Raw genomic sequence first — 20,499 nt, 5'->3', positions numbered from 1 at the left:
TTTCTGGGTCTTCTATTCAATTTCATTGATCCACCATTCTGTTTCTATGCCAATACCATGTAGTTTTTATTACTATTGCTCTGTAGTACAGCTTGAGATCAGGGATGGAGATACCTCCAGAAGATATCTGTAGTTGTACAGGATTGTTTTGGGAATTCTGTGTTTTTTTGTTTTTCTAGTTTCAGATTTCTATGGAACCAAATTTATAGCCATTTAGTAGTGGACCAGTGTGTATAAAAAGTTCTCAGAGAAAAAAAAGCATTATCCAAAATTGATATTAAATATATAGACATGAGATGGTTCAAAAGATTGAGCAATAATTAGCTTTTACAAATAATAATGTTGGATAAAGAAATGTGGTGAGATGAGATATAAGCTGCAATATAAACAAGGGAATAAAAAAACAATTCCCAGGAATAAAAAAAAATCATAATAAAAATGACTGAGGCTGGTGAATGTGAGAGACCAAAGAATAAAAAACTAGATTGTTTGGATATTGGTTTAAAGTTTAAAGCATACTTATAAGTGAGTATATACTGTGTGTGTCTTTCTGCTTCTAGGATAGCTCACTCAGGATGATCTTTTCTATATCCCACCATTTGCCTGAAAATTTCATAATTTCCTTGCTTTTAATTACTGAGTAATAGTCCATTGTACAGATGTACCCCAATTTCTGTATCCATTCCTCAACTGAGGGACATCTGTGCTGTTTTCAGCTTCTGGCTATTACAATTAAAGCTGCTACAAACATGGTTGAGCAAATGTCCTTGTTGTATACTTGAACACTTGAGCATCTTTTGGGTATATGCCTAGGAGTGGTATAGCTGGATCTTGAGGTAACACTATTTCTAATTGTGTGAGAAAGTGCCAGATTGATTTCCAAAGTGGTTGTGCAAGTTTACATTACCACCAGCAATGAGTAGGGTTCCTTTTTCTCCACATCCTCTCCAGCATGTATTGTCACTTGAGTTTTTGATCTTAGCCATTCTGATGGGTGTAAGGTGAAGTCTCAGGGTTGTTTTAATTTGCATCTCCCTGATGGCCAAGGACATTGAACATTTATTTAAGTGTTTTTCTGCCATTCAATGTTCCTCTATTGAAAATTCTTTGTTTAGCACTGTGCCCCATTTTTTAAATTGGGTTACTTGATTTGTTGCTGGCTTCTTAAGTTCTTTATATATTCTGGATATTAGCCCTCTGTCAGATATAGGGTTGATGAAGATCCTTTCCCAGTCTGTATGTTGTCGTTCCTGCCCACTAGAGATACAGTTGCTTCAAAACTGCCCCAAATGCCCAGAACCATTTAAAGAGATGCCATCTTCTGGCAAATCCATCCAGATAGCCAGTCCAGGACCATTTATGGACTTGGCGCCTAAAGTAAACCAATCATTTCAAAAGTCAGTTTCCCTTCCCCAATCATGCAACACCAAGGCATGCAATTTCCTGTTTGCAGGTTTCCTTTAAAGACCTTGTTCCCCTAGACTGCACCACTGCATTCCTCCTCTTCACCAAGGAGGTTGCTGCAACCCAGGCTTGAGCTTGTATTAAATAAATCCTCATGCATTTGCAGTGGAGTTGATTCCTGGAGGTCTTTGGGGGTCTCACAAACTGGGCATAACAAATCTTTTATCACGTAAATTGAAAAGTAATAAATAAGTACTAGATTAAGATTCAGATACAGCTTGTCATACATGAAATTATGTTTGCACATGCTATTCTTTACTGTATTATTTATAGTACCAAAATGTGGGAAAAAGATCCAAGAATACATCAAATGAGAAAATATTTTAAAATCATGTCAAATGGTTAGCAAATATTGTTATTTATAAATGTGACTGAAGATACTATATGTATGTATCAGTCATATATACATATGGAAAAATATTAAAAATGTGCTGTTAAATCATAAAGCATGGCACCCAAGCCTTGGTGGCACACACCTGAGAAGTCAGCACTGTGGAGGCAGAGGAAGTAGGATCGTAAGTTTGAGACAATCTGGTTGGCAAAATGGTAGGTTGAGGTCAGTCTAGACTGTAGAGTAACACTTCATCTCAAAGCAGCAGCAGCAGCAACAACAACAAAGTAAACTAACAAATAGAAACAATAAAGTAAAAAAAACCTTAATGATGAAAGATAGGATTAATAAAATATTTATTTTTGTCTATATAAATATTATAAATCTAATAAATATTGCAAAGTGGTTATATAATTGTTTTCTGGATGAAAACAATGGTGACAGTAGAAATTCTTAAAATACAGCATCAAGTATTGGTTAAACTCAAGATAATTGAATTCATTTCTATTTAAAACACATTAACAAAGACTACTGAAGTGAAAATTATCCAGTGGAATTTGAATATTAGAAACCTGGACAGTATTTTTAAAAAGTAACAAATCTGTTAAAGATTTGGAGATGTTTTACAGGGGGGGGGGCAATATAGGTAATATACACTATGGGATACTACTCAGCTGTAAAGAGAAATGAAATCATGAATCATGCATGCAAATAGATGGACCTAGAAAAGATGATGCTGACTGATGTAACCTAGACCTAGAAAGATAAAAGCTCTCTCTCTCTGTGGGTTCTAGCTCCAAATCTTCAAATAAAAGTATATAATCTGGAGTAACTGCAGAAACTAATAGAGTAAAAGGAGACCAAAGAGGGAGAGGAGCAGTAGAGAGGGGAACAGCAAACTACAAGTGTTTTGAATGGGGAAATCAGAAAAACAGGGACAGGGCTCTAAATAGAGAGGGAGAGGAAAATAAAAACTGATAAAGGAGGAGTGGGGATATAAAATAATAGCAAAGATGTCTGAAAAGTCATAAAGAACCATATAATTATCCACTCTAAAATTACATATTATGCATACAAGTGTGTGTGTGTATGCAGTTTAAATGAAAATTTCCAATCTGTGCATATATACATATGTAGTTTCAATAAAATTTTCTAATGCTCCTCTCAAGAGCCAAAGACTATCCAACCCAAACTCCTAAACCAGGCATGAGAATCCCCACTTTGAGTTTGTTGGTCAGGGTTGTCCAAAACATAGGACATTGGTATTGTTCTTGTCTAGCTTCAAGAGGTGGAAGATAAGTCTCTGTCTTAGTTAGGGTTCTGAGATAGGGTGCATTCAGGATGGTATGGCTATAGACATAAAAGTAGAGCTCTCCTTCCTTCCTTCCTTCCTTCCTTCCTTCCTTCCTTCCTTCCTTCCTTCCTTCCCCTCCTTCCCTCCTTCTCTCCTTCCCTCTCTTTCTCTCTCCCAAGACAGGATTTCTCTGTGTAGCCTTGGGTGTCCTAGACTCACTTTGTAGACCAGGCTGGCCTCAAACTTACAGAAATCCGCCTGCCTCTGTCTTCCTGAGTGCTGGGATTACAGGCATGAGCCACCACATCCATTTAGTTAAGGTTCCTAGGGCAATGAAAACATGCCATGACCAAAATCTTCTTGGGGGACAAAAGGTTTGTTTTACTTTACAACTCTTATGTCACACTTAATCACCAAGGGAAGTCAGGGCAGGGATTTTAAGGCAGGAACCTGGAGGCAGGAGATGACTGGTTTGTCGTTCCTAGTTTACATGGTGATAATGGACCAAACCTCTGACATGTAAGCCAGCCTTAATGAAATTCTTCCTTTATAAGAAGCTGTTCTCATGGTGTCTCTTCACAGTAAAAAAAAAAAAAAAAAAAAACCCTAAATAACACATCCTGTAAGCATTCCTCACTGCCAAATCAAATAGTTTATTGCAAATATTATTTATTTGATACACAATTTTTTTCTGGGCTCAGTAATTGCCATTATTGGGTCTTTCCCAGATTCAAGACACAAAAAAGTTCATTCCAAGACTTCACACAAACATCTCTTATGACTGAGATATGGACCTAGTTGTTTATTTTTCTCTTTTCTCCCAAACTCTACATTCCACTGATCATTCTACCAAGTTTTCATTTATTCTCAGTCCACTTCATCTTTCTCCATTTGAGACTGGTTGGTCTCTGACCCAATTATTTACACTTTAATTAACTGAATAATGTGTTCTCAGAGGAATGAAGAAATATAGTTGTGTAAAGTTTGTGAAGTCTTACCTTTAAGCTATCATGGTTATAGATATTTTTAAATATCAGTTAAGAGTTATACAATAAAGCTTAAGAGTGACAATGATGCTTTATAAAGTAAATACACTGAGAATCATTAGGAATCTAGTGACAAAAATGGTTTTATTTTTTTATTTTATTTTATTTTATTTTTAACATGACGATTCAACTACTCAAGAAGTGTTCCTGGTAATATCTTTTCTCAATTCAGGAAATGTGGATAACAATGATTTTATATTAATGGCTGAAAAAAAAAACCCAGGAATGATTTATATAATTACTCAATAATTATATATATTATGTGCTTATTTTATGGATAAGAGAATTTCAGAGGTAAATATGTGCCCAAGTTATGTCTAATGCTGTGGAATTAGCTCTGTAGTAGAGTGCCTGCCTAGCATGCATAAAGTCTGGGTTAGATGCTCAGCAGTGAAATCAATCAATCAATCAATCAATCAATCAATCAATTATTCAGCCACCAAAGTAAGAGTCAAAATCAAATATGCTTGACTCCAAAGCTCATGTCCTCTACTCTGGCCTTTTACCACCCAGTCTTACCTGTTATATTGTGTCTGTTTTTATCCCATAGTGGACGAGTGTTTGTCTGACTATACCGTTGTGCTTCCTGTGATCGGGGCCATTGTGGTCATCCTCTGCATTTTGGGTTTGTGTGTCTACAAAATCCGCCTAAGATGTCAGTCATCTGGATACCAGAGAATCTAATTTGTAACCAAAAGAAATGGCAATGATGGATTTTAGAAAAAAAAAAATCATTATTTCCAGAATGTTGGAGGCTTCTCTTATCTGCTGCCTTCTAAAACCAATGAATGATTAGTGACTCAAATTCAAGCAGCATATAAGTTCTGAATATTTTTGCTCATCTCATGAAAGACTAAGGAAGATAGATAAAAGTATTTTCTAGCTTTTGTTGGAAAAATTTAACTCTTCATATGAGTATTTGAGATACATAGAATTAATATAATGCTAAAAATACTAGATATTTACAAATTATAAAACAAAATAATTAATTTTCATTAGTCCTACCTGTGTTTTCCTAGAAAAATTTACTTTAGCACTAATATTTTCATTTTAAGAACATTTGCCTGGACTTACTTACCATATGTAATTTTTTGATATATGTATATCTGACATTATACTTACCTTCTTTTTCATTTAAATGTTTTTCTTCATGATTTTTGCTTCAGAATTAATAAAAACTAAGAAATAGTTGCTTATAAACAACATAAATAATAAATAAGAATCAATAATCATGTCCATTAATTATATAATGTGTGTTAGCCCAAGAAATTTACTTTAATTTTCTTTAATCTTCATAATTTACAGATGGCTCTCAGACTTAAGAAAATAAAATCTGCCATTAATCACCAGCACTGGACTCTTTTTTTTTGTTTGTTTTGTTTTGTTTGCTTTTATCTATTTAACAGAAATAACAGAACTGGAACTCAGGTAGGCCTGCTGCATTCTTTTCTGTGCACCTGGTTACCAATAAGAACAATGACACAAGTTCTACCTAAAAGCTCTCTCTCCGTGTCTGTTCCATTTCTACAGGAGAAGAGATTTGCTAAAATAATCCTTGGATAGATCAGACTAAGGCTGCAGATAAAGAAATAGCCTGCCTTTAGTAAACCTTTGCCTTCCTTGGAGACTGTGGGATCCTTTAAGTCATGAGTTATTGTTTTGCACTTTTATGAACATGTTTATTTATAGCTCTAAAGCTAAGAGAAAATTTTTATTTTTTAATTTAAATTCATTTATAACATTTATTCACTTTACATCCTGATCATAGCCCCCCTCCCTGATCTCATCCCAGTCCCACCCTCTCTCCCTTTTTCCTCCTTTTCCACCTTGGTCCTCAGAAAGGGTGCACCCTCTTCCCCGGGCCTATCAAGTTTCACCAGGACTGGCTACATCCTCTCCTTTTGTGGCCTGGCAAGGTTGCCCTGCCAGCAGGGGGAAGTGATGGAAGAGCAGTTCATGTCAGAGACAGCCCAACTCCCCTTACTAGATGACCCACAGGGAGACTGAACTGCCATGGGCTACATCTGAGCAGGGGACCTATGGCATTTTCTATTTCTTTTTCCCCACATCATATTAGTCATGGTTCTCTAAAGAATCAGGAACTTAGTAGACTTCTTATCTTATTTCATTCCCGGAAACACTATGATTGATTAGTCTGTACCAAAGGTTCATACATGTCAGGTCATTATAGGTATTATTTTCAATGTACTTCCTATTATGAGTTAGGCCATTGTATGTCCACCATGTCCAGATGGCTTTCTGAGCTTAGCACAAAATGGAGGACTCCCTTTCTTGGAGGGACTTCCTCTTCTCTGCCTGACCTTCTCTGGAGAGAGTTTCTAAGCAACAAATGCCAGACCGCATTCAGAGTATGACCCTGAACACAGACTCAAAACAGAAGTTCCAGTATGATAATTAGGTATTATATTCTGACCAATTAGCTTTTTCTGCCAGTATGATAATTAGGTATTGTGTTATGGCCAATCAGTCCTTCTCACCTATAATCCTAAGGACCTTTATGTACTTCACCCCTGAAACAATAAAATGAGCTGCCTCTCTGAAGCAGATCCAGGAAATCTTGTCAGTGGTGCTCACAGGCCATAGGAACCTTTTGTGGCTTCTGCCCCTTTGTCCTCATGGGCCAGGGGCCAATGACCCCTGGCAGGATCACAATTATAAACATGGATTTGCTTGAACCAACTATAATAACTATACTCATCTTGCCTTTGGCAATTCAAGTTCCACCATTTGGCCCCTGATAATCTAAGAGTATTTAATCCATCCAGTTGAGCAGCAGCATCTCCATCCCCAAGGTCTGGCACAGAGAGAAAAGCAACAACAAAGCTCTTCAAATGCTTTTCCACTGCTCTATCCTACAACCTTCATGAAAAAAAAAGTGTGGTATTGCCAATAAAATAGACACACTGATTAATGAAATAGAACTAAACCCATTGGTTCCTTGTAGCATCTCCTGCCTCTTTCTCTTACTACTCCCTGTTCCCCAGTGATTCTTAAGCCAACCAGCTCTCCTGCACCCACACTGCTAAGGTGAACTCTCTAGCACTGCCCCAGATAGCTCACCCAATGATGTACCTGTCAGCTCTCAGAATCCCATGCCCTCAGGACCAGCTCACCCTTGACTTTGTCACCAGGACCAGTTCAACCATGCTATCCAAGCATGGCACAGGGCCTGCTCTCCCAAGTTCTGCAGCCAGTACAGGGCAGGGCCAGCTCTGCACAGCCCTTGAACATCAATATGGTCCCAGGTGGCAGCCCAGACTAGAGATGTTGACAGAGCCTTTGGAGGTAATATGAGCCACAGACATTGACACAAACCTCTGCTGCTGTGTGGCCATGACTCCAGACATGACTCTTGGTGGCAGCAAGGGCCAGGACTTCACCATGGCCTCAGATAGCACAGCTGGTTACTCAAATCAGGCTATTCCTCTCCAAGCTCATGTCTCCAGCTCCGCCTCTCTTCACAATTCTCAAACCATTCTGCTTCTCTTTCTCCCCCATTTCTACACCATGTACTTGTAGAGGCTCCCACTGCAGGCAGGCCATGCAGCAGGCAGGATGTCTTCTGCCTGCCCACTCCGTATAACTTTTTCAAAAAGTTTTAGACTTACTCATTATTATTATTCTCATTCCCCATCATCTATCCTCTCCTCCCCTCTCCACCTCAATTTAGCCATTTCAGTTCTGTTTTTCTCTTTCAATCCTTTATACTAGTGTGTTCTATCTTGTTTTCATTTAAAGCCACCACCCCCATAGCTTCTCAGTGGTTTCCTGATCTCTAAGAGGATTCTAAATGTAACATACACATCTAAAATTTCAAAATTAACATTCACAAATGAGGGAAAGCAAGTGACATTTATCTTTCTATACACGGGTTTTCTTACTCAGAATGATTGTTTCTAGCTCAATTCACTTACCTGTGAATTTCATTTTTTTTTGTAGCTGAATAATAAACTACATTTTTATTATTAATTTCTCATTTGATAGACACCTAGGCTATTTACACTTTTTTGCTATTGTGAATAGAGCAGCAATGAACATGGGTGAGCAGCTATCCCTCTAGTAGAATACAGAGTAGCTTTAATTTGCATTACTCTGACAGCAAGGGATTTTGTGCATTTATAAATTGTTTCTAGCCACTGGGTTTCATCTTTTGATAACTCTCTGCTTAGTTCTATGCCTTGTATTTTAATTGGTTTGTTTGTTTGCTTAGTGTTTAATTCTATTAGTCCTTTATATATTCTAAGTATTAACTCTGTGCCAGATATATAGCTGGTAGTGACAGTTGTTCCATTCTGTAGGCTGCATCATTATTCAAGCGAGCATGTACTTTTCTATACAGAAAGTAACTTCATGAGGTCTCATCTGCTAATTGCTAGTCATGATGCCTGCATATTGGGTTCCTGCACAGAAAGGCATAACGTCTGCCCACTGGGTTCTAGTATAGAAAGTATTTTCTGTTGTCAATGATACTCTCTAGTTTCTCTTCTATCAAATTCAGGGCATCCGGTTTTAAATGAAGTTCCTTGATCTGGCTGTCATTGAGTTTGGTGCAGAGTAAGAGACAAAAATGTAGTTAAAAAAAAAATATATATATATATCTACATGTAGCTGTCCAATTTGATCAGTACCATTTGGTGACAATGTTTTTCTATTTTCAATCTGTGTTGTAGACCTTTTAATAAAAAATCAGGTGGAAGTGTGGATATATCTGTGTTTCCATAATTCTATTCTATTGACCAATAACTTTGTTTTTACAAAATTAGCGTGCTGTTTTTATTATTATAGTTCTGTTGTATAAGTTGTAGTCTGGAATGTTGATACCTCCAGTAATATTTTATTGTTTTTCAGTACTATTTTGGACATTATCACAATATTTGTTCTGCTCATCTATGAGCATATGAGGTCTAGTTTCCTTGATTTTCTTTTGTTGGTGTGTTTTTCCTTTGTATATAGAGGAACTCTACTGTTTTTGCTAATTTTGTATCCTGTTGTTTTGCTGGATATTTTTCAGCTGTGCAAATTTTTTGATGGAATCCTGAGAGGTTTTTATTTATAAAATTATATCAGCTGCAAATAAAGATGTGTTGACTTCTTAATTTCCTAATTGTACTCTCCTGGTAGTCATTTTTTTTTTTTTGATGAAAGGAATGCTTAATAGTGATTGATAGATATGTTCAGCAAACCCGAATCAGCAATACAAAAGCATAGAAAGGACACAGACACTTAAAAAGAGGTAATGAAGAAATTTCCTGTTTGCCCCCAAAGTTCTTAGGTTCTCTTGTACACACACACACACACACACACACACACACACACACACACACACACAAGTTTGATCACTGTTTGCATCTTGAATACAATTGCTGAAATACAACTGGTTGTCAAACATATACACTTTCTCACCTGGATTTAATTATGGGTGAAAACAAGTCATTCTGGACTCATCATCACTTGAATATCTTGTACATACCTGTATAATATGTATTCACACACGAACTGCCTTAACACTCTGTGTATTTATTTACCTTCCAGTTTCAGATGCCTGAGGTTGAAGAATGACATTTCTTTGGGTTTTGTGTGCACAGCCACCACACAGTCAAAGCACACTGGTGGGGCCACAAAGACCACCGGTAGTATTTAAGCCTGTAGTTTCACACAGGCAGAGTAAAGTAAGGGATCTATGAAGCCTGAATACAAAGCCAGGACCGAAAGGGCAAAGCAGACAAGTTCCTGATGGCTGTCCTCACTGGCAGGAACAAACATGTATTTTTCCTCCAATAGTCTCTTCAGAGCTTTCATGTCACAGCACCTAGTAAAATACAGTGGACTTTTGTAACAAAATCACATCTGCCTAGAAAATATGCTTCAGGGATCACTGGTTCTTTTTCTAGGTTGTTTTTTTTTCTGAGCCTGCAGGTGTTGGAGTCTCCTGCCCCTCTTCTTTCATTGTGGGAACAGGCTGTTTGAAAACCATTTTATTATCTCTATTGTCATTGATTTCTGTTACCTGTAACTTTCCTCTTTCGAAAACTGCTGGTGTACAAACTGGTGTGGGAACCTGGTTGTCCAGAGACTTTTCTTATACTTATTACACTTTCTATGATTTTTTTTGGTAACTCCTTTCTTCAACATCTTCTCCTTTTTCCTAGGTACCCCTGAAAGCCTTTCTCTTGGGGTAGCTAAAACCTGGTTAGCTTTAGAGTCCTCAGGATCCTCAGGAGTGGCAGGAATACCTTCTGAAATCCCTTTCTTCGGTTTAGCTAAGACCAATGAAGGGAATGTGTTGTAGGATATTTGAACCCTGTTTCTTTGGTGTGGTTGAGCCCTATCACACACCTTTAATCCAAGAGCTTTCCGAATATTGTAAGCAGGTGACTATAGTGTGGTTCACCCAGCCCTCCCACACACCTCTAATCCAAGAGCCCTCTGTTTACAGGATCTAATAATGTTAACCCTAGGTCAATAGGCAAAGCTAGAAACCAGCTGACAGGGATTAAAGAGTAGGAGAGACTTTGAGTTGAGGGGTATTATTTTTCGTTTTTAAAACCTTTTCTCTTTTTATTATTATCATTTATTCATTTTGTATCCTGGCTGTGGCCCCCTCCCACATCTCCTTCCCTCTTCTTTCCCTATGCTCCTCCCCTAGTCCACTGATAGGGAAGGTCCTCCTTCCCTTCTGCCTGACCCTAGCCTATCAGGTCTCATCAGGACTGGCTGCATTATCTTCCTCTGTGAACTGGTAAGGCTGCCCCACCCCAAGAGGGAGGTGATCAGAGAGCCTGTCACTGAGTTCATGCCACAGACAGTCCCTGCTCCCTTTACTAGGAAACCCACTTGGAGACTGAGTCTATGGGCTACATCTGAGCCTGGGTTTTAGGTCCTCTCCATAAATGGTGCTTGGTTGGAGTATCAGTCTCTGCAGGGCCCCCAGGTCTCAGGTTTTTTTTTTTTTTTTTTTTTTTTGGCTCTGCTGGTCTTCTTTTGGAGCTCCTGTCCTCTCCAAGTCTTTCTATCTTTCCCTTCTTTCATAAGATTCCCTGCACTCACTCATAAGTGGATATTAGCCATAGAATATAGGATAAACATACTAAAATCTATAAACTTAAAGAAGTTTAACAACAAGGAAAACCCTAGGGAAGATGCTTAATCCTCATTCAGAAGAATAAACGCAATAGACTTCGGATGCAGGAGAAGACAGGGAACAGGACAGGAGCCTACTACAGAGGGCCTCTGAAAGACTATACTGATTGAAGTATCGAAGTAGATGCTGAGACTCATAGCCAAACTTTGAGTTGAGGGATATTTAAGACAGTGTGGAGAAGAAAGGACGACTAGCTCAAACTCTGGCTTTAGGCTTTAGTTTAGGATTCAGCTCCTCAGCAGCCTGGCTTTTTAGGCTTTGAGCTAGCAAGCCTTCAGCCTTTTTTTTTTTTTCCATAATTTTATTTTTCTCATTAGTTACATTTTGTTAATTCTGTATCCCAGCTGTATTCCTCATTCCCTCCCCAATCCCACCCTCCCTCCCTCATCTCCTCCCTGCCCCTTTCCAAGTCCACTAATAGGGGAGGACCTCCTCCCCTTTCATATTTTTTCATTTTGCCTTTTGTGTTTTGCCTTTTGCTCCTGGACTGTCAGCTTAGCTCGTGAGCCTTTTGGGTTTTTTACGTGCAGACCTGAGCTGAGAAGGAAGGTTAGCTGGTTACTTTCTGAGCCTCTCTGAGCTAGCAGTTTTTCACACCAGCACTTAGCTCCTGAGTCTTTATTGGTAAATTAGAACAGTTGGGATTTTCCTTAATTTAAACAACAGGAAAGTATAATCAATTCCCTTCTTAGCTAGCCTCTTCCAGAGTAATTTTTCCTTCTTCTTAAACCAATATTCCATAGTTAACATTTGCAAATATCCTCATTTCTGACTGTAGCTCTTCAAGGCCGGAACTGATGACTGATGAAATGGAACATTACACTCTTTAAAAAGTTCTTTATAAACTTTTTCCGGAGGCATAAATTTACATGATAGAAGTCTTTTGCCAAAAAGGTAGTTATCCATTGTTTCTGCAACTGTCTTGGCAACATCCTCAGATTCAAACTCCACAAAGCCGTAGCCTCTGCTGTGTCCAGTTCATATATTTCTGGACAATCTGAATTCACTAATGACACCAAACTGGGCCAAGTACTCATAGATATGGCTTTCAGAAAGTGTTGTAGGTAGGTGGCCCAGAAAAATTACTCCAGGATTAAGGTTTTCTTCCTTCTTTTGCTTTTTTTTTTTTTCTCACTGTTGGACTTGCATAAGATCCTCCTGAAATGAAGAGTCTTCCTGTGGGTTCAGAGCCAGACTTGTCTTCTCAGTGCCTGGGCTCACTGCCATGCTGGAGGATACCAGACAGGCTGGTCCACGAGGAACTCCTGGAAGTCCTGATCTCCATTTTCAGGAATAGAGAGTGGACATATTTTTTCTCTTTCTGATTTTAATGTAAATGCTTTGAGTTTTTCTCTACGAAGGATGATGTTGGCTATGGGCTTCTTGTGTATCGCCTTCATTATGTTGAGATATGTTCCCAAGTCTCTCTAGATTCTTCAGAGCTTTAATCATGAATGGAAGTTAGATTTTTTCAAAGTCTTTTCTGTATCTAATGAGATGATCATGTGGTTTTTATCTATTTGTGTGGTGGATAACACTGATTTAACTATGTTGAATCATCTGTGTAGATTATAGCATGGTTATCCTGTACTTTATGGCTAATATGCACTTATATACCATGTGTGTCTTTCTGGGTCTGGGTTACTTCACTCAGGATGATATTTTCTAATTCCATCCATTTATCTGCAAACTTCATGATTTCCTTGTTTTTAATAGCTGAGTAGTATCCCATTGTGTAAACACACCACAGTTTATCCGTTCTTCAGTTGACAGATGTAAGTTGTTTCCAGTTTCTGGCCATTACGAATAAAGCAGCTATGAACATAGGTGAGCATGTGTCAACTGGGGGTATGCTAGAACATCTTTTGGGTATCTTCCCAGGAATGATATAGCTGGGTCCTGAAGTAGATCTGATTCCAATTTTCTGAGAAACCTCCAGATTGATTTCTACGGTGGCTATAAAAGTTTGCACTCCCACTAGAGGTGGAGGAGTGTTCCATTTGCTCCACATTCATACTAGCATGTGCTGATACTTAAGTTTTTTATCTTAGCTATTCTGATGGACGTAAGATGGAATCTTAGAGTCATTTTGATTTACCTGATGACTAAGGATGTTGAACATTTCTTTAAGTGCTTCTTAGCCATTAGAAATTCCTTCATTAAGAATTCTTTATTTAGGTCTGTACCCTATTTTTTAATTGGGTTATTTGGTTTGTTGGTGTCTACTTGAGGTCATTATACATTTTCTATATTAGCCCTCTGTTGGATGTAGGGTTGGTGAAGATCTTTTCCCATCATATAAGCCGCTGTTTTGTCTTATTGACAGTGTCCTATGCCTTATAGAAGCTTTTTAGTTTGATGAAGTTCCATTTATTAATTGTTGATCTTAGAGCCTCTGCTGTTTTTGTTCTGTCCAAGAAGTTGTCTCCTGTACTAATGTGTTCAAAGATATTCTCCAATTTCTCTTCTATTAGATTTAGTGTGTCTGGTTTTATGTTGAGGTCTTTGATACACTTGGTCTTGAATTTTGTGCAGGGTATTAAATATGGATCTATTTGCATTCTTTTACATGGAGACATCCAGTTAGACCAGAACCATTTATTGAAGATACTTTTTTTTCCCCATTGTATGGTTTGGGCTTCTTTGTAAAATATAAAGTGTCCAGAGGTATGTAGGTTTACTCCCAGTTTTTAATTCAATTCTGTTGATCAATCTCTGTTTTAATGCCAACACCCTGTGACTTTTACTACTATTGCACTGTAGTGCAGCTTGAAGTCAGGGATGGTGATACCTCCAGAAGTTCTTTTATTGCATAGGATTGTTTTAGCTAACCTGGGTTTTTTTGTTTTTCTATATTAAGTTGAGAATTGTTCTTTTAAGGTATATAATGAATTTTGGTGGAATTTTCATGAGAATTTCTTTGAATTTGTAGACTGCTTTTGGCAAGATGGCCATTTTTACTATGTTAATCCTACCGATTATGAGCATAGGAGATATATTCATCTTTTGATATGTTCTTCAATTGCTTTCTTCAGAGACTTGAAGTTCTTGTCATACAGGTCTTTCACTTACTTGGTTAGAGTTACACCAATATTTTTTTTAATGTTATTTGTGGCTGTTGAGAAGAGTGTTGTTCCCCGAATTTATTTTTTCAGCCTGTATGCCTTTTATTTTTTTTTTTTTTTTTATTTATTTTTTTTTTTTTTTTGGGAAAAGACCTTTATCAACCGTACATCAGAGAGGGCTAATATCTCAAATATACAAAGAACTAGGGAAATTTTCTAATACATTTCTTGGATATTTTACATCCCCATTTTTCTGTTTTCTTCTCTGAAATTCTTTTTTTTTTTGCTATTTTTTTATTAATTACACTTTATTCATTTTGTATCCCCCCATAAGGCCCTCCCTCCTCCCCTCCGGATCCTACCCTCCCTACCCTTTCTGCATGCCTGCCACTCCCCAAGTCCACTGATAGGGGAGGTTCTCCTCTCCTTTCTGATCTTAGTCCATCAGTTCACATCAAAAGTGGCTGCATTGTCCTCTACTATGGCCTGGTAAGGCTGCTTCCCCCCAGAGGGAGGTGATCAAAGAGCAGGCCAGTCAGATTATGTCAGAGGCAGTCCCTCTTCACATTACTATGTAACCCACTTGAACACTGAACTGCCATGGGCTACATCTGTGCATGGGTTCTAGGTTATCTCCATGAATAGTCCTTGGTTGGAGTATGAGTCTCTGGGAAGTTCCCTGTGTTCAAATTTCCTTGTTCTGTTGCTCTCCTTGTGGAGACCCTGTCCTCTCCAGCTCTTACTGTTTCCGACTTCTTACCTAAAATTCCATTCACTCTGCCCAACAGTTGACTATCAGGCTCAGCATCTACTTTGATAGTCTGTAGGGCAGAGGCTTTCAGAGGCCCTCTGTGGTAGGTTCCTAGTTTGTTTCCTGTTTTCTTCTTCTGGCTTTCAAAGGCCCTCTGTAGAAGGTTCCTAGGTTATTTACTGTTTTCTTCTTCTTCTGATGTCCATCCTCTTTGCCTTTCAGGATGGGGATTGACCATTTTAGTTAGGGTCCTCTCTCTTGCTTAGTTTCTTTAGATGCACAGATTTTAGTGGGTTTGTCCTATGTTGTATGTCTATATGAGTGAGTATATACCGTGTGTGTCTTTTTGCTTTTGAAACAACTCACTCAGGATGATCCTTTCCAGGTCCCACCATTTACCTGCAAATTTCATGATTTCCTTATTTTTCATTGCTGAGTAATACTCCATTGTATAGATGTACCACAGTTTCTGCATCCATTCTTCAGTTGAGGGGCATCTGGGCTGTTTTCAGCTTCTGGCTATTACAAATAAAGCTGCTACAAACATGGTTGAGCAAATGTCCTTTTTGTGTACTTGAGCCTCTTTTGGATATATGCACAGGAGTGGTATGGCTAAATCTTGGGGAGGCGCTATTCCTAGTTGTCTGAGAAAGCACCAGATTGATTTCCAGAGTGGTTGTACAAGTTTACATTCCCACCAGCAGTGGAGAAGGGTTCCCCTTTCTCCACAACCTCTCCAGCATGTGTTGTCACTTGAGTTTTTCATCTTGGCCATTCTGATGGGTGTAAGGTGAAATCTCAGGGTTGTTTTGATTTGCATTTCCCTAATGGCTAATGAGGTTGAGCATTTCTTTATGTGCGTCTCTGCCATTCGATATTCCTCTTCAGAGAATTCTCTGTTTAGCTCTGTTACCCATTTTTTAAGAGGATTACTTGGTTTGCTGCTTTTCAGCTTCTTTAGTTCTTTATATATGCTGGATATGAGTCCTCTATCAGATAAAGGGTTGGTGAAGATTCTTTCCCAATCTGTAGGCAGTTGCTTTGTTTTGATGACGGTGTCCTTTGCTTTGCAGAAGCTTTTCAGTTTCATGAGGTCCCATTTATTGATTGTTGCTCTTAGAGCCTGTGCTGTTGGTGTTCTATTCAGGAAGTTTTCTCCTGTACCAATGAGTTCTAGGGTATTCCCCACTTTTTTTTTTTCTAGACGATTTAATGTGACTGGTTTTATGTTGAGGTCTTTGATCCACTTGGACTTCAGTTTTGTGCAGGGTGATAAGTATGGATCTATTTTCATTTTTCTACATGTAGACATCCAGTTGGACCAGCACCATTTGTTGAAGATGCTATCTTTTTTCCATTGAATGGTTTTGGCGCCTTTGTCAAAGATCAGGTGTCCATAAGTGTGTGGGTTTATTTCTGGGCCCTCTGTTTGGTTCCATTGATCCACCATTCTGTTTCTATGCCAGTACCATGCAGTTTTTAAAACTGTTGCTCTATAGTACAACTTAAGATCAGGGATGGAGATACCTCCAGAAGATCTTTTATTGTAGAGGATTGTTTTAGCAATCCTATGTTTCTTGTTATTCCATATGAAGTTGAGAATTTTTCTTTCCAGGTCTGTAAAGAATTGTGTTGGTAATTTGATGGGAATTGCATTGAATCTGTAGATTGCTTTTGGTAAGATGGCCATTTTTACTATGTTAATCCTGCCAAGCCATGAACATGGGAGATCTTTCCATCTTCTGATATCTTCTTCTAATTCTTTCTTCAGAGACTTGAAATTTTTTTCATACAAGTCTTTGACTTCCTTGGTTAGGGTTACTCCGAGGTACCTTATGTCATTTGTGGCTATTGTGAAGGGTGTTGTTTCCCTAATTTCTTTCTCAGCCCTTTTGTCTTTTGTATACAGGAGGGCTACTGATTTTTTTGAGTTGATTTTGTATCCGGCCACTTTGCTGAAGGTGTTTATCAGCTGTAGGAGTTCCCTGGTTAAGTTTTTGGGGTCACTCAGGTATACTATCATATCATCTGCAAATAGTGATAATTCGACTTCTTCCTTTCCAATTTATATCCCCTTGATCTCCTTCAACTGTCTTATTGCTCTAGCAAGGACTTCCAGAACTATGTTGAAGAGATATGGAGAGAGTGGGCAGCCTTGTCTTGTTCCTGATTTCAGTGGGATTGCTTTAAGTTTCTCTCCATTCACTTTGATGTTGGCTATAGGCTTGCTGTATATTGCCTTTACTATGTTTAGATATGTGCCTTGTATCCCTGGTCTCTCCAATACTTTAAACATGAATGGATGTTGGATTTTGTCAAATGCTTTTTCAGCATCTAGGGAGATTATCATGTGGTTTTTTTCTTTCAGTTTGTTAATATGGTGGATCACATTGATAGATTTCCATATATTGAACCACCCCTGCATACCTGGGATGAAGCCTACTTGGTCATGGTGGATGATATCTTTGATGTGTTCTTGTATTCGGTTTGCAAGTATTTTGTTGAGTATTTTTGCATCAATGTTCATAAGGGAGATTGGCCTGAAGTTCTCTTTTTTGGTTGGGTCTTTGTGAGGTTTAGGTACCAAGGTGACTGTGGCTTCATAGAATGAGTTTGGTAATGTTCCTTCTGTTTCGATTTTGTGGAATAGTTTGAAGAGAATCGGAGTTAGCTCTTTTTTAAATGTCTGGTAGAATTCTGCGCTGAAACCATCAGGTCCTGGGCTTTTTTTGGATGGGAGACTTTCGATGATTGCTTCTATTTCCTTGGGGGATATAGGACTATTTAATTGATTTACCTGGTCCTGATTTAGCTTTGTTAAGTGGAATCTATCAAGAAAATTGTCCATTTCAGTTAAATTTTCAAATTTTGTTGCGTATATACTTTTGAAGTAAGTCCTAATTATTGTTTGAATTTCCTCAGGGTCTGTAGTTATGTCCCCCTTTTCAGTTCTGATTTTGTTGATTTGGATGGTGTCTCTCTGCCTTTTAGTTAGCTTGGTTAAGGGTTTGTCTATCTTGTTGATTTTCTCAAAGAACCAGCTCTTGGTTTCATTGATTCTTTGAATTGTTTTATTTGTTTCTAATTGATTGATTTCAGCCCTGAGTTTGATTATTTCCAGCCTTCTACTCCTTTTTGGTGTGTCTGCTTCTTCTTTTTCTAGGGTTTTTAAGTGAGCCATTAAGTTGCTTGAGTGCGCTGTCTCAAATTTTTTCTTGAAGACACTTAGTGCTATGAACTTTCCTCTTAGCACTGCTTTCATTGTATCCTACAAGTTTGGGTATGTTGTGTCTTCATTTTCATTGAGTTCTAGGAAGATTTTAATTTCTTTCTTTATTTCTTCCCTGACCCAGCTGTCTTTTAGTAGCAAGTTGTTCAGTTTCCATGTATGTGTAGGCTTTTTGCTATTTCTGTTGTTATGGAGGTCCAGCTTTATTCTATGGTGATCAGACAGCATACAAGGGATTATTTCAATCTTCTTGTATCTGTTGAGGCTTGCTTTGTGACCAACTATGTGGTCTATTTTGGAGAAGGTTCCATGAGGTGCTGAGAAGAAGGTAAATTCTTTTGTGTTTGGGTGTAAGGTTCTATAAATGTCTGTTAGGTCCATTTGATTCATGACCTCTGTCAGAGATATTGTTTCTTTGTTTAATTTCTGTTTAGTTGACCTGTCCTTTGTTGAGAGTGGGGTGTTGAAGTCTCCCACTATCAATGTGTGGGGATCTATATGTGGTTTAAGTTTTATCAATTTTTCTTTCACAAATGTGGGTGCCCTTGTATTTGGGGCATAGATGTTTAGGATTATGATGTCTTCTTGGGGGAATTTTCCCTTGATGAGTATGAAGTGTCCTTCCCCATCTCCTTTGAGTAACTTTGGTTGAAAGTCTATTTTATCAGATATTAGAATGGCTACTCCTGCTTGTTTCTTGGGTCCGTTTGCTTGGAAAGTCGTCTTCCAACCTCTTACCCTCAGGTAATGTCTCTCTTTGTGCCTTAGGTGTGTTTCTTGTATGCAACAGATTGCTGGGTTTTGTTTACATATCCATTCTGTTAATATGTGTCTTTTTACTGGAGAGTTGAGCCCATTGCTGTTGAGAGAGATTAATGACCAGTGGCTGTTAGATCCTTTGATTTTGATGTTGGCTGTGGACATAAGGTTGTGTGCTTGGTTGCTTTTTGTTTTACTGTAGTAAGGTTAATTATTTCCTGTGTTTTTTTGACAGAAGCTAATTTTCTTGTGTTGTATTTTCCCTTCCAGTGTCTTCTGTAATGCTGTATTTGTATGTAGGTATTGTTGAAATTTGTTTTTGTCATTGAATATCTTGTTTTCTCCGTCTATGAGGACTGAGAGTTTTGCAGGGTATAGTAGCCTGGGCTGACATCTGTGTTCTCTTAGGGTCTGCATGATATCCATCCAGGCCCTTCTGGCTTTCATAGTCTCTGTTGAAAAGTCAGGTGTGATTCTAATGGGTTTGCCATTATATGTTACTTGGCCTTTTTCCCTTGCAGCTTTTAGCATTTTTTCTTTGTTCTGTATACTTACTGTTTTGATTATTATGTGACGGGAGGATTTTCTTTTCTGGTCAAATTTGTTGTGTGTTCTGTAGGCCTCATGTATTCTTATTGGCTTCTCCTTTAACTTGGGGAAATTTTCTTCAATGATTTTTTTGGAGAAGGGAGTCTTTTTTTTCCTCTATACCTATTATTCTTAGGTTTTGTTTTTTCATATTGTCTTGGATTTCTTGGACGGTCTGTGTCAGGAATTTTTTGGATTTAACATTTTCTTTGACAGATACATCGATTTCTTCTATTGTATCTTCTACACCTGAGGTTCTTTCTTCCATAAACTGTATGAATTCTTTGATAAAGTTTATGATGGTTTTGTCTTCTGTGTCTTGGGGTTCATCTCTGTAATTGTCATAGGAGAACACTTCTGTTGGATTGGTGGATTCTGTAGAAGATAGGCCTTCCTGGCTTGTTGTATTTTTTTGTTTCTGTGATGAGACCTGATCATATAAACTTCTTTCACTGCTTGAATGCCTGATGTGAGATTATAGGCTGCTTCTTTTGAGTGAAAGTTTGTTTTTGGTTGTTGTCCAAGCTTGGTTAATTTCAGATCATATATGAGCATTGGTTATTCCATCCTCCATGCACTGAGCTTTGGTTAGTGTAGTGGGACAGATGGCTGGATCTGTTTGGGATGCTGTGCAGGCTTTAGTATCTGAGCTTTGCCTGGGAGTGTGAGGATGACATGAGTGTGTCAGGGCATTGGGGACTCACCTTGCTAGCCCAGCATGCAGGTTGTAATTAGGCTATGTCTGAGGGCTATATATAAAGGCAAGTAAGGCTGTAGGGACTCACCAGGCTGGGACAATACACAAATATA

The 20,499-nt window shown here is 38.3% G+C and overlaps 1 protein-coding gene and 1 pseudogene across 3 annotated transcripts in view; one reads left to right on the top strand and one right to left on the bottom strand.

Moving 5' to 3' along the window:
• The window catches only part of Lamp3 (lysosomal associated membrane protein 3), an 89,742-nt gene that overhangs the window by 30,910 nt on the left and 38,333 nt on the right, over nucleotides 1–20,499 (top strand). The window contains exon 6 of one of the 3 annotated variants that reach the window (XM_021662565.2): nucleotides 4,686–5,111. The exons of the other annotated variants lie outside the window; for them this stretch is intronic. Coding sequence (XP_021518240.1) covers nucleotides 4,686–4,819 — 134 coding nt within the window. The 3' untranslated portion in view covers nucleotides 4,820–5,111. Of the gene's footprint in view, nucleotides 1–4,685; nucleotides 5,112–20,499 lie in introns of those variants that run through there. 3 annotated transcript variants of the gene reach the window in all.
• LOC110564994 (MKI67 FHA domain-interacting nucleolar phosphoprotein-like) lies at nucleotides 10,044–12,524 on the bottom strand (annotated as a pseudogene).

The sequence above is a fragment of the Meriones unguiculatus genome, chromosome 17 (assembly GCF_030254825.1).
Source record: "Meriones unguiculatus strain TT.TT164.6M chromosome 17, Bangor_MerUng_6.1, whole genome shotgun sequence".
NCBI classification, from domain to species: Eukaryota; Metazoa; Chordata; class Mammalia; order Rodentia; family Muridae; genus Meriones; species Meriones unguiculatus.
The sequence above is the reverse complement of the archived record's forward strand: the minus strand, read 5'-3'. Positions and strand labels throughout refer to the sequence as shown.